Source organism: Lissotriton helveticus, chromosome 9, assembly GCF_964261635.1.
Source record: "Lissotriton helveticus chromosome 9, aLisHel1.1, whole genome shotgun sequence".
Taxonomy (NCBI): Eukaryota; Metazoa; Chordata; class Amphibia; order Caudata; family Salamandridae; genus Lissotriton; species Lissotriton helveticus.
In genome coordinates, this window is record NC_136070.1 from 888,756,180 (window position 1) to 888,770,797 (window position 14,618).

The 14,618-nt window shown below is 44.6% G+C and overlaps 1 protein-coding gene across 1 annotated transcript in view; it reads left to right on the top strand.

Moving 5' to 3' along the window:
- AXL (AXL receptor tyrosine kinase) overlaps nt 1-14,618 on the top strand; it is a 273,286-nt gene that overhangs the window by 223,514 nt on the left and 35,154 nt on the right. Inside the window, exons 13-15 of the mRNA XM_078661048.1 lie at nt 9,950-10,045; nt 11,993-12,070; nt 12,823-12,915. Of these exons, the coding sequence (XP_078517174.1) occupies nt 9,950-10,045; nt 11,993-12,070; nt 12,823-12,915 (267 nt within the window). The remainder of the gene's footprint in view (nt 1-9,949; nt 10,046-11,992; nt 12,071-12,822; nt 12,916-14,618) is intronic.

Consider the following 14,618-nt stretch of genomic DNA (forward strand, 5'->3'; position numbering starts at 1 on the left):
TTTTGGGCACCTTCTGGATAAAATACTATTTATCTGTCTTCTTTGCCTGCTTCCAGTGGCCAGCCCAACCATATTTGGTGTACTAAAGCAGGACTACTGCCGTGGCTTTGTTTCTCCTAGCGATTTAAAACAAACCCAGCTTCACTCAGTGCTTCATAAAAACGTTAAATAAATTAACATTTCACCATCATAGGAATAATCAAAGAATGGTTGATGCCCCTGCAAAAATAAAATGTTGCTGCTGGAGCGCTCCCTGTCCATTGTAAACAGGGTGTTTTTCCAAAACTTTTCTTGTAATTTTGCAACATCCAGTGGCAGTAATTAACAGCTACTGCCTTATCTCACCTGGTCAATGCTCAATTGCAGTGCTTAATTTGTAAAAAACGTAGTGCCAGGGCTCTCGACAGGAGGACACTAAAGTTTGCACCATCCATTGCCCCTGGCAGCACTGCCAATGAGAGCACCAACACACTACTAATCATCACACTCTTAAAAGTGTGACAAATCATACTATTACAGGCCCCCAAAGTTATAAGAATGGCGTTGGAGGCAAATGCTAATAATTGGAAATTGAAATAATAAACAGAAGTTCTTGTGCTCGTACCTAAATTGACAGACACCACTACCATGTGGCAGACAGTCATAAGCCCCGGTGCTGGCAATTAAGTGCTGGTGCGGAGCACAGGAAAGCACTGGCACAAATTAAGCACTGGCGCAATCCCTACAACTTTGTCGCTCCGGAGTCTCTCTCGTGCTCAGTCTGGGCAACGATCATCTCTCCGGTATATGAACAATTCAGGCTGTTTGAGCAGAACGTCCAGCAGAATGAAAACAAAATGGTCTCCCTCTTTAAAGTCATTATTAAAACTTTAGTTTGCGCCATAGGACCAGCATGCCGTGGAAGGTTCAGTGCACGACATTTCACACTCATTCTGCCCATAACATAAGATTTTGTGCCTTTGGTAAAATAGGACTTTGTTGCAATAGGTTTGTGACTCACTTTGTAGGGTACACCTGTCTCTTGTGGTGTAGTCATATAAATGTTAAAAATTTCGAGAGTAAAAAACTCTTTGTTGCTGCCCAACTCAGTAATATGCTTTTTATTGATTTCAGAGGGAATAAAGGCGTCAGATGGTAATGCTAAAACTGAAACCTGTGGCGTGTCATGAGTCTCTCAGAGGAATACACATACACACTCATACACAGACACACACATCTCTGACAATAGTGCATAACCCACTGAGCTATCTGATAATCCTGCCGAAGAAATGTCTGCCTTCCTACCACAAGAGAGGTGTTTCTTGAGATTTGATACCCAAGCAAATATGTTGAAGGGGTCAATGACGCCTACTGATACAAAAATAAGAAATAATTCGCTAAACATAAAAAATAAGGGGTTACTGGATGATTGAAAACAGTATTAAAGTATGACAGAGAATATGGAAAGGGGGGTAGGTAAAATTGAAGAAGCGGAGGTTTGGAGAAGGTTTGTCGAGCTTTCTTTCTCTCCGAGAGCAAACGTTTCCCTCTGGCACCGGTTCAGGAAAATGTAAGTCAGGTTTGAAATGTTCTCTGGCTGATGAGAAAACTGTTAAGCCTCTCCCTCTCCACGCGCCCCCCGCCCTGGTCTCCCAATCCCCCTCACCGTTTAGCTTGGCCGTGTTCGACTTGATGGCTATTACATCGCCCCGTCATCGAGCGACGCTTAAACCTATAAATATATTCTTGGCTGAAGAGGTGAATGTGCCCCGAGCCAAGCACAACTGCAGAGGCGCTCGACGCCCTGGGGGCTCAGGTCAAGGCGCTAGTCTCTCCCGCCCAAAGGAGAAAGAGCCCTGCCTGACATGCCCACGTGACTTTTAACTGCCTCCTCCACCCAGCTTACGTAAGAAAACAAGCCTTGGTGTAGCCATCTGCGTTTAATGAAGCATCAGCTCACTAGAGCAATTAGACACAAGGGAGGGAGCCATCGGGAACAAACAGAGAGGGCTATGGCGGTAAAATAGTCCCTGTGTAGTTCAATGCAGGTACTCGATTGGAGGCGGAAGGATACACTTAACAGTGATGTGATAAGGTAACCAAAGTTGTGATTGATAAACATGTCAATCCAATGGCTGAAAGAGGCTTGATGAGGTGAGTCAAAGGTTGAAGGGGAAGGAACCAAACCTGTAAATTGTTAGTTTTAGGTCTCTTGGCAAACTGTTCTGTCAAAATCCAAATCCAACTTTTGAAAGGTGTGTTCATCTATCTTTCATGCTAGTAACCTCTCTAAACAAGTATTGGCAAAGACAATAGGTCGCGGCAATATCTGAGCTATTGGCTTTGTCAATGTGAATTTCTTTTAACCATGTTGTCTCGCAGTACATCTGCTGTTCAGCGTGGCTGAAAGTTACTGAAAGTCCAAAATCACAGGATGTTGACGCCGTGTTTCCTCGCCCCCAAGTTGAGTTTATTGTCCTAATGCACCTGACACAAAAAAGTGGTATAACATCACCTGCGCTTTTTGAGTCATAGCTTTTTTTGCAGGGACCTTCAGCCAGGCTGAACAGCAGGTGTGCTGCTAAACAACATGGCTAAAAGACTTTCACATTGACAAGGCCAGCTTGTTCGTTGTTGACGGGGTCTTGCTAAACGGAAGTGATAGTGAGGAACAGTTGAGATGTGAAGTGAAGTGAGGATGTGGCATAATGGACAGAGCTGCCAACAGAGGAACTGCAGAACCATGTTCGAATCACGGAATCGGCTGAACAATTTGTGATTCTGGGCAAATCACTTATGCTTCCTCCTGCCTAATACAATGAAAGTGTCATTGTGTAATGTAACTGGTGAGCACTTAAACCCTCGAATGCCATCCGCTGGATTTAGCACAATGGCAAGATGGAGGATGAAACAAGTGCCCCAATACCATCGGATCAAACAAAAAAAAAGCGAGGGCTGTTTGTGTTTTTAAAAACTTTTAAGGAAATGTATTTGTTTATGTACACATGCATGCATTTTAGTGGGATATGTGTATGTATACAAATAAGACGGCCTGAAAATACAAGTACTCCTATGGACTGCTTGAATACAAAGAACATGATGGGGGATAAAACAAGTGCTCCAATACCATCGCATAGAGCAAAAAGAAACCAAAAAATACTAGTGTGCTCGGGTTTGAACAATGTTTTAACAAATGCATTCATTTATGTACGCATGAATGAATTTTAGTGGTATGTGTGTATGTGTACAAGGGAGACGGCCTGAAAACACAAGTACTCTATGGAACGCTTGAAAACAGAGAAAAAAATAGCTCCTCAATCCGGGAGCAGTGCAATGAGATATTTATTTGGTTCATGCGCTATGGGAGGGTCAAACACAAGAAGAGGGCATGACGCCTGCATGCCATGACGAATGACATCATAGTAAATGAGAGCGATGCTCAAGTTTACCAATGGTAGGAGATTGGTGGCCTGTAAACCCACAGACAGAACACAATACGTCTCTTAGCATATGCACTGTCTAGCCGAGACCAAATGAAATATAATACTGTGTACGTGGCTTGACAGAAATATTACATTTCTTTCTCAAAAATACAGGAAATTGCTGGCGACCACTTACACGATGTGAAGAAACAGCAGAAAGGCATATGTCTATTTGATTAGACCTGCAACCAAGTATCTGCCATTAAATTTAACTTACCCCCTTAGCTCTCTCTATCTCGCCCTGTCACTGAACTCTCCCCCCTCCCCTGTCCCATCGTTCAGCCCCCCCTTTTACCACCATCTTATTACACTTATTTTAGAAGCCTTCTTCCTGTGAACACAGCCACCTTCCCCAGGGATGAAACTTTACCTGGAAAGGAAGGCCAGACCTTCTGTGCCGGACAAATCTTGGCTGGCCGGCGCCATTACACCAGGGAACCACAAAACACCCATTACAGGTGGGCAGAGTCTGGGTTTAAGTGCACACACTGGACTCTGTCTTGTCTGTCCTTTCGCCCTCTGTTCCCCCAAACTTCCCCTCCATCCAGCCCCTCACATGGGAATTGCAGGGTCAGAGGAAACGAGCATGTAGGCTTCTATTCCTTGTAGGCTTTCTCACTGGGAAGGCTGCTGTCCTTCCAGTGAGCCTGGGAGATTAGAGCCTGAAGCCTGATGCCATCTCCTTCTGCTGAGCAGCCCGTGGGAACGGTTCAGAGAGTAACTAGACTCCCTTGGTTTTCTTTTTGTATTTCCTTAGAAATGTTGGAAACATCATGAATGCTGAGCCAAACTTAGCTGTATGAGTAGGCCCTGAAAAAAACAGCGGCTTAAACAGAACTTGAATCCCACAAGCGGCCATGCTTGTCTGCAGACACTTACTCTGCACCCCCCAAATGACATTTTGTGTAAATCCTGTAATTTATTTATTTATTTAATTGCCTCTGTTCACCTCCAACATCTGCCTTTCGAAACTACCCAACATTGTATCCATGTTTCTGTTGTTGCAGGTTTATATAGCGCGAACTCGACCCAAAGGTATAAGAACGCTTTACATGAGCACCCGTTACATTACACAAGGACACATTCATTTTTCGGTAGGCACAGGGAGATTAGGTGATTTGCCCAGGATCACAGGATGTTAAGCTGACACCAAGACTCAAACCTGGTTCTCCGGAGCCAAAGTCACCAGCTCTAGCCGTTAGGCCACATCCTCTGCTCCATTTTAATAGAGTTTTTCCAGAATGCTAAGTAAGCTGTGAGAAGGCTGACGTAGCGACTCTGAGGCCCTGAGCTAATGATCAGCAATATGACATCAGGAAAAGCTGCACCATTTTACACTTGCCTTTGCACCAGCTCTCCTCGTGCGCATGTAAAAGTTCACTTTTTCCACAAACCGTTGGCTTCCCAGTTGCAGTTCATAACAGTGGTGCTAATTCAATGATACGGAGTAGTAGCAGTTTTACATACACTACGAATTAGCAAAGGGATACAAAATGATGGCTTAAAATTACCCTTGGGGCGTTCCAATACATAATTTACCACTGGTAATTAGTTACTCACGGTGCATTCCATTACAACATTTTATGTCTCACGTTGGACAAGTCCTTTTGATTTCACTGCTCTGAAACTGTATGTATAATATATTTATAGGGATTTTCAGTCATCTCTTGTCACCCATTTGCTTCTTTTATTGTCATTCACATTTTTCTTCTGCCCACTACAGCATTTTGCAATGGGTCAGCCCACTTCAGCCATTGGCTAACTTCACAATGAATGCAAGTTTCGGCCCTTTCACAAGGAACACATCCACTCGCAACGTAGTTCTCTTAAGGGCCAGGGACTACTATGGCAATGTGAGCTTTTGAAGGACAAAAAATACTTTTGCTGTTGGCCATTTTTTTCAAGATTGCTGAGAGCCAGCAGGATCCTCAACAATAAAGTTTAGCAAAACCTATGAAACGAGCATTGGCAAAGCCAAAAAGCTGTCAGTCAAAGCCAGACATATTTGCTTTTCCAATGCATGTTTAGCTTGCCTGTGGCATTTTGCACAGAGCAGATCCTCCCAGGTGTGGCTCCAGTGGTTGCCGTGTTCTAGGTACTCAATGTTATTGTTAATGTTATCATTTACTTATAAAGCGCACAGTCACCCCAGGGTTTCATGGTGCTGCTCCTGCTTGAGTTATTACATCAGACCCCATTAGTAAGCTAGTCCAAACAGCCAAGTCTTAAGTGCCTTTCGAAAGCCCAGAAGGTTATCACAGCTTCTCATTGTTACCGGAAGAGAATTCCAGAAGATAGCAGCACTTAGAACTGTAAAGCTGTAAGTGCCAGCTCAGAGGTGATGCAGCCTTGGAAATCAGTCTGCACCATTGCCTTAAGAGAGGAGCATGACACTTAATTTGGATATGGTTCATTCTTGTCTGTAATGGCTCAGAGGGTAACAAAACAATGAAATGGGATTCACCTAAATTAATAGTGGGTCAGATAAATTGTTGCATTTCTGTCCATCAATTTTATAGCATCACTAATAATTTGTAGACCTTGCTAAAATATTTGATGTACCCCGTTTTGTTGAATGACTCCCCAGCCCCACTCGGTTCTAAACTCAAATCTTCAGGTTCTTCCAACTTCTGCTCTGTATCAAGTGTTCACCCTTTTCGCCTCGTGCCCTCTGATTTGCCCTTGATTAATTTCCTCGTGTGACCATGCGCTGTTCCCGGATCACAGGGCGGAGGCCGTGACCTTCACACACTGTGTGCTTCTGGGAGCACAGAGGCCCATTGTGCGGTCCTCTCTGTGTCAGGGGTCCACCCCCCTGAGGACGGCTGTGGCACGTGATGACGAGCTGGCCTTGTGGCGAGTTGTGGATTAACACCAGTCCTCTCTCAGCATGGGGTTTAATTGGTTCTTTTTTTGTGCTGCAAGGGAAAGTGTGGTTGAAGGATAAGTGAGTCACTTGGCATTTTGTGGTGAAGCGGAAGTGACTTCGCTTCCAGCAATTACACCCGGGGACATTGTAAAGTGTGTTCGCTCAACTGGAACACTTGTGCTGCCATTTCGACATTGGACATACTTCCAGTCAGGCGTTCAGCTCAAATTGCAAGGTGTGTAAACGTATTGAAGTTTACAAACCGAGGTGGAATGGTGTGCATAAATATAAATTCCTGAGATGAATTAAAGTCTTTCATCCATCACTTTATGTAAACACCAGAGTGTCACCCTAAGTGGGACAGGTAGGCCCAGATGTGTGCCCCGTGCACACTGCATCACTGGAACAAAGCTATACCTGGTGAGGTATCTATAGGGATGTATACTCCAGTGTGACGCCCTAAGTGGGACAGGTAGGCCTAGATGTGCGTCCCGTGCACACACCATCACTGTAACAAAGCTATACTTGGTGAGGTATCTATAGGGATGTATACGCCAGTGTATCGCCGTAAGTGGGACAGGTAGGCCCAGATGCGTGTCCTGTGCACACTGTATCACTGGAACAAAGCTATACCTGGTGAGGTATCTATAGGTAGGTATACGCCAGTGTGTCGCCGTAAGTGGAACAGGTAGGTCCAGATGTGTGTCCTGTGCACACTGTATCACTGGAACAAAGATATACCTGGTGAGGTATGTATAGGGATGTGACCTCCAGGGTGTCTCCCTAAGTGGGACAGGTAGGTCCAGATGTGATTCCTGTGCACACTGTATCACTGGAACAAAGATATACCTGGTGAGGTATGTATAGGGATGTGACCTCCAGGGTGTCTCCCTAAGTGGGACAGGTAGGTCCAGATGTGATTCCTGTGCACACTGTATCACTGGAACAAAGATATACCTGGTGAGGTATGTATAGGGATGTGACCTCCAGGGTGTCTCCCTAAGTGGGACAGGTAGGTCCAGATGTGATTCCTGTGCACACTGTATCACTGGAACAAAGATATACCTGGTGAGGTATGTATAGGGATGTGACCTCCAGGGTGTCTCCCTAAGTGGGACAGGTAGGTCCAGATGTGTGTCCTGTGCACACTGTATCACTGGAACAAAGATATACCTGGTGAGGTATGTATAAGGATGTGACCTCCAGGGTGTCTCCCTAAGTGGGACAGGTAGGCCCAGATGTGTGCCCTGTGCACACTGTATCACTGGAACAAAGATATACCTGGTGAGGTATGTATAGGGATGTGACCTCCAGGCTGTCTCCCTAAGTGGGACAGGTTGGCCCAGATGTGGGTTCAGTGCAGAATCTGTCACTGGGACCAAGCTATACCTGGTCAGGGCGAAACCTCAATTTGGTTGCTTGAGTTCTGTTTAATTCCACTCATTCCTGCAGACAGTTTTCCAAGACCAGGGATAGGAGGGGAATCAGAGGAAAGCCAGAAGGGAGACACCAATTCCCCTGGACCCAAAGAGTGTACACCCCCACATGTTTTAGGGCAGAGAGCATCTGAAAAATGTTGAGGTGTTAGGCCATTCCCTGTAGAGGCGAACCGATACATCAACAGAACTCAACAAATTGTGATGAAAACTTTAGAATGAAGGCCATAAAGCACTGAGTATTGGAAGCGGGGACTGAGGCGATTAATAATTATATTACGTATCCCATAGATAACACCACCATGAAAGTAAGGTGATGATACTCAACCCATAAAGTAAATCACCTGTGACACCAGTAGGACCTCATCCCCCCTGATTGTTGACAAGAGCCTGGCCCAGAAGGCACACCCGAAATATTATCCCTAAATGTAACAGAGCCCTGAGATCCCCAGAGTCAGAAGCTTGTTGGACCTACCAGGGCCACCAATGACCTTGAATTGGTGAAACATTGTTTTCCTTTCAGAAGAAAGGATCTGCTGTCAATAAGTTAGCTTGAGTGATTAATGTACCTACCGCATAGATTCTCTGTTTAACATGAAGCTCACATTTTTGAATTTTGCTGTGCTTGACTCGGACCTGTTTTAGCGGAAGGCAGAAACAGAGAATATGCAAAAAAGGGTGAGCTACCTGTCTATATGTTCCGCATTCTAACTGTCCTAGTTAGGTCTTCCAACATTGTGGATGTGCTGCTGGCAGAGTCTCCGCCATTAGGTCCAATATCATATCCACAATATCGCGGTGTTAATTCTGCGTAAGAACCTACGAAGATGCAGTGGCAGGTCCAATACGACCTCTGACTGAGTTGAGACCATGAAAGGTCACCACAGAGAGAGTGACAAACTCCTCATACAAATATAGTCTCCCTAACATACCAGGAAATATCCCCCAGCCTGTTATGGAGACCAGAAATGTGCCAGCTAGCAATGTACCTCACTCAGTCTGGGGGAAGATTTCTTGTACCCTCTTCAGATGGAAGAAATTCCACTAGCCAACACCACAATGAAAGAATTCCCGCCAGATGGCCCTTTCCTGAAGTGGCTCCTTCCACAGCAGAGTCTTTTCTTGCGAAACTTGTCCAACATAGTAGAAAAAACCTAAATATACTGGTCTGTGGTAAATTGGTGCCACTTTTGAAGAATTCTGTGCTTTTTTTCTAAACCACACTGCACAGGATGCATAGTTGACAGCATTCTTTAATTGAAAAAACCTCCAGAAGCTGTACATTGTATTGTATTTTACTACAGACGAGCTTAGGCCTCTTTGTGGGATCTCCAGTAATCTGGATTCGACCTGTAACATGAGTTACTGGGGGTATCAGAATCAAGATCTGCTGTAACACTGCAGACCTGTGGGCGTCACTCAAAAAGTTTTACTGGGCACACAACAGAGGCATTAGCAGGAGAATCTGACCTGGAATTACTGATTCCCTGAGAAGTCCTCATTACTGAGGAGGCCCACAGGATCCCAGTTGTTATTCGCAGTAACTCGACCCCCCCAAAGTTACCAGTATCCCCAATATCAGTAACTCGTGAGGCGGGGGTAATATACTGGGGGAGGCCGCATATGAGATACATAATGTTTTTAATGTTTTTACAAGAGCTTCATAGAATTCTAGTGCACTAAATTCAGGAAATAATATGTTAAATGGCAATGTGAGAGAATTGGAGCCACCAAAGTTATTGTTATTGTTATTCGGACTTATAAAGCACACTGTAACCCTCCTGGCATCCTGGCGATGAATATATATATGTTTACCCCGAGACAGAATACAAGATTGTATGCTAGTTCTGATAATGTAGGCAGTAGTTGTGTATATGTCTAGTTGTTTCTTTGCAGACTCTTGGTAGAGGGGGCTAGTCTAGCAGGAAATAGGACTCTACCATCCTGGGAGGGCAGCGCCTGTCGTTGACTTGGGGTGCATGGCTGCCAGGTAAGTCACTATAGATAGCCACCCAAAAGCTTCGTATGCCGAAGCCCGTTTTCAAGCCTTACAATTTTCGAGTTTGGATTCTGTCTCTATGCGTCCATTGGGAATCATATGCTTTCTAGGGTTGTTAGGATTGTCAAGCTTGGCTTTGGCGAAGTTCTGCGTCAAGGCTCACCTGGAAATGTTTCTTTTTCAGTGAACAGCCTGGGCATCAGCGATGAGCTAAAGGAGAAGCTGCGAGATGTGATGGTTGACCGGCACCGCGTGGCCCTGGGCAAGACTCTCGGGGAAGGTAGGTCACTTCAGCGTTCCTGGAATTGCCCAGGGCTGGGGCAGGCACTTGCGTGCACACACCCACACTCACACATGCACACGCACACCTGCACACACACACACACACACCCTCTTTCTCTCTCTCTACATTAGGTATGGGAAGGTAATAGATACAGGGGTTCACTCTTTGCTTAACCGTAGTAAGAGGGATTCTAAAAGAGCAACAAGTGCACTCTACTTTTAGTAGAGACTACATATGTAGGAATTTGATTGCATATTTAGCAACACTCATAAGGAGACCATAAATGCAGGTGTATCCCTGCCTTTCTAACATTAATCATTATAAGATTCCTAGTACAGGGGTTTCACCACTTTTTTAACAGCACTCATGGTGAGTCTACAGGTGGTGGAATCCTACCACCATCTTGATATTGAACAAACAATTGATACAATGGAGGACTAAACAGACCACATCTCAATCAGAGTACACAGAAAGAGTATGTCGTCCCGTGCACTACTTACCTAGTACCTGCCTTTGTTCGGTACCACTGTTCAGCAGATTTAGAAATTACAATAAACGTAAAGGTGCACAAGCAAGAGATTTATAGTCCAGAAAACCTCCAATGTATATATTCTAAATATGATGTTTCTTCTTTTTCGTCTTTATCTAATTTCAACGACATCCAGCCAACGCGTTTCATTCCAATTACATTAAGGACTTCGTCAGGGCTTGATATGATAGAACGTTTATACATCTGTTAAGTATGCATCAAATAAATATGGGGTCATCCAAGTCATGATATGTAGTGGTTTGGTGTGAACTTTATCATTGTGTCCACTAATGTAATGTAATGTACAGTTTCTTGTTGGAATATTTTACTGTGGAAGGGACACTTATCAAGGTATCTACCAGAATATTATACAGTCCGATCTTTGTACTCCTGGACACAATGATAAAGTTCACACCAAACTACATATTACGACTTGGATGAACTTATATTTATTCAAATATTGCTAACCGGGATCCTACAAGTGCTGCACTTTCGCCCCATCTTTATCACTACTCAGAGGGAAACTAGAAGTGGAGGAGTTTCACCTGTGCTACTACTCATAGGCATCCGCCCCATCTTTTCTCGATCCTGCAGGTGCCAGAGCTCCACCTCCTTTTTACCATCACTCGGTGGGAGATCATAGGTGCAGGTGTTTGAACATCCACTAGCATTACGCATGCGATCATGTGTGCAGCAGGTACACCGCTTCAATGATGATACTCAAGAGGGCGGCCCAAGTGCAGGAGGAGGTTTACTATCTGAGTAGCTTCACATAAAGGAGGACATTGCTTATAGGATGTTTACCAAATTGTAAACACACCTCGAATTGATGCCATGGATGCTGCAATTTCACAAATTCCAGATGGGCACTGCAGGTACTGAAATCTCACTGAACACACAGATAGGCCTCAGCAAAAAGTGCTCCCCTTTATTGACATTATTCTTTGCAATGCTGCGAGCTCTGAAACTTCTCCACCTTCTTAGCAATACTAAAATAGATTCCTTCTTCAGTTTCCTATCTGGACACACCTTCTTGACCGAGAAAGACTGAGATCTAACAGACTCATTTAGAATTTGGAGGGAACTGAAAATCCGTCATTTTCTGGAGGGAACTATGAATGCTAAATAGAATTTATCATATCAGTTTTCTCCATTAAGGAATATTATTGTGAAGGCGATTCAGACACTGGATTCTACACCCTGTTTTGATTTTACTCCAGAAATTGGAGGATTTCTAGCTCCCACCAAACATTAACGGAGGTTCTAAATTTGCCCAAGGCACAGCATTGTCATGGTACCCACCCGTGCACCAAACATTTAACTTGTGTAGATCACCCTCAGTGGCGTCTCCGGCATAATACCTCGCTAATGCACTGTCTTACACTAACACCGTGTGCTATTTTTTTGGCTTTTAGGAGAATTTGGCTCGGTTATGGAAGGACAGCTGAACCAAGATGACTACATCCTAAAGGTGGCTGTCAAGACCATGAAAAGTAAGTGTTGAGGTGCTTCCTCCGAGCTGAAGATGTTGTCTAGTGGTTTAGATCTTGGCTGTGGAACTGGTAGAAATGAGTTCTCATCCTGCATTCTCGTCTAGTCAAATTGTGTGACCTCAGCTAGACCTTTCCTGTGCCTGCCTTCTTTTGTCTTAGTTGGGAATGGTCACCCACAGGGTACCGTGTAGTAATTATGCATCAACTATTTCATACTGATACATGTTTTTGAAGGGATTTAAACAAAGTTAAATCAGAGGTGATAAAAAACTATAGTTTATTTTTTGTTGGCGAAAATTGCTGTTCTTATTGCTTATTCATGAACAACCATCAAGAGATGTTAGCTAAAGCTTTGCAAACACATATCAGTTTGTAATATATAATCTCAGCTGCTGTGTTGCTTGTAACGGCTTATAGGAACATGAGATTTTGTGACTTGCCAGCTGATCTGAAAGACAAGATCGGCTACCACAAAATCAGTCATATTTCATAGCAGTCGGCTATGTGACAGAGCTGCTCTTTCTAACTTTCAGTGTCATTGGCATGTAAGCAAAATCTCCCAAGTTGCTCATTTAGCCTCTGGTACACGTATCTTACAGAGGATTACATTTGCTGAAGTCTGCACTATTTGTTATTGCGATTTGCGGAATTTAGACAGAGAGAGCACATGGGGCAGTCCCTGCTGTATTTTTCTGTGTATAGTTATTTGGAGTTTTCCTCAGAGAAAGTCAAATTGTTTTGTGTTCCCTCAGTCGCTATCTGCACCCGAACTGAGATGGAAGACTTCCTCAGCGAGGCGGTTTGCATGAAGGAATTCGACCACCCTAATGTCATGCGGCTAATTGGTAAGAGAAAGAGAATGGGCTTTATTTTTTACTACTAATAAGCTATGTTACCTTAAATTTGTAATGTAGTGATAAAGAAGGCCTCAGAAGTTCAATTGCCATTCATCTTGCATTGGCAACTGTCTAGTGGAATTTCACAGCCAGCACACATGCTTGGAAATCCGTTCAGGGGCCGTTCCTCCACAATGGCGGAGGAGCGTTGCCCCACTGGCCCAGAATCTGCAAGTGAAAAATAAAACGAAATACCATAATCGTTTAACTTTTTATTTGACTACTTTGAGCCAGCGTGTGCAAGGAGGGGCAGGGCCGGGGCATGGGAGGGGGAGACGGAGTGCTATGGGCACTTTTAAGTGCGCATGTGTGTTTGGCCAGCCGTCTCAGGACGGGCAAACATACATGCACACTTAGGTTTCTCCAGCCTGGTTGTATTGTACAGCTGGGCTGGATAAACACCACAGACTCCCTGCCCTGAGTGGAGCATCTATTCAGCCTGTTCAGGCCAATTCCTGCACTGCTCTGATACCATTACATTGCACAGAGAGTCTGATGCTGCCCCAGTGCCTGCTCGGACCATGAAGCAGCACAGCAGAACATTGCGGCGCTGGAAGTGATGTGGCCAGCGGCTTTATGTAAGTGTGTTTAAAAAAAAATATTACCACCCCTGCGGGCTTCGCCTACCGTGCTCCCCCACACCCCCTCCACCCACCCCACCACCTCTTCATTGTGTAAAGTCCACATTTGTAAAGCGCACAATCACCCGTAAGGGTCTCTAGGCGCTCGGGCCGTCGGGAAGATTAAGCGAGCTATTGCCCAGAGTCACATGGTGCTGGGCTAACCTGCCGCCGGAGCCGGGGATCGAACCGTGGTCCCCAGATTCCAGCGTCAGTCGCCCTGGCCGCGGCGCCACACCTCAGCCATCCCATAATCCGTTGGTTCTACCGCAGCAAAAATTGCATCTCTGGTTCTGTCAGTGTTTGCAGTGCGTCGAGTGAGTGACTGTAGAAATTAGGACAAATCATATACACAAAGGCTCATCCAGGGAAAGGCTTGCAGGGTGCGTTTGGCAGGAAGTGCTACATTTTGCATAGGCGTCTGAGGAAAGATAGATCACATTCTGCAGCTGCGTCAATGGCTTGCTGGATTTCAAGATGACTCTTCATTTTCAAATCCACAAGAGGTGAAGCGTCTGAGATAATCAATCTTAGTCTGGACTCAGAAACCCACCACTTCACTAATCCACAGTAGGGAAAGCCTGTGTTTCTCAAAGGGGGTTAAGGTAACTCGGGGTTTTCAACACTGACACTATGAAGGCAGGCTAGATTAATTTCAAATTTACAGTATATGCAGATGAGACAAAAGTAACTGAGCTAAATTATGTAATCTTCATCCAGAAAATCTGCTAAGGATTACACTCTCCCAGCCTTATTTTGGACTATTACTTAGAATCAGAAAGTGTCTCTCATCTTATAATGCTGAAACACTGGTGGAGAGAAGCTTCCATTGCACTTACTGGTTGTCACCATTGCAACTTCTGAAACATCTCTAGGGCCATTTTCTGAAAAAAGAAGACGCAGAACCTCTCCCTAGGTAAAGTGTCATCTTCCATGCAGAACACACTACAGAATCGCCTGAAGTAAGATATCTTGAGTAAATACCTAACAGAGATTTCTTTGCTATAGGTGCATTGTCTGTTTTCCCTTTTG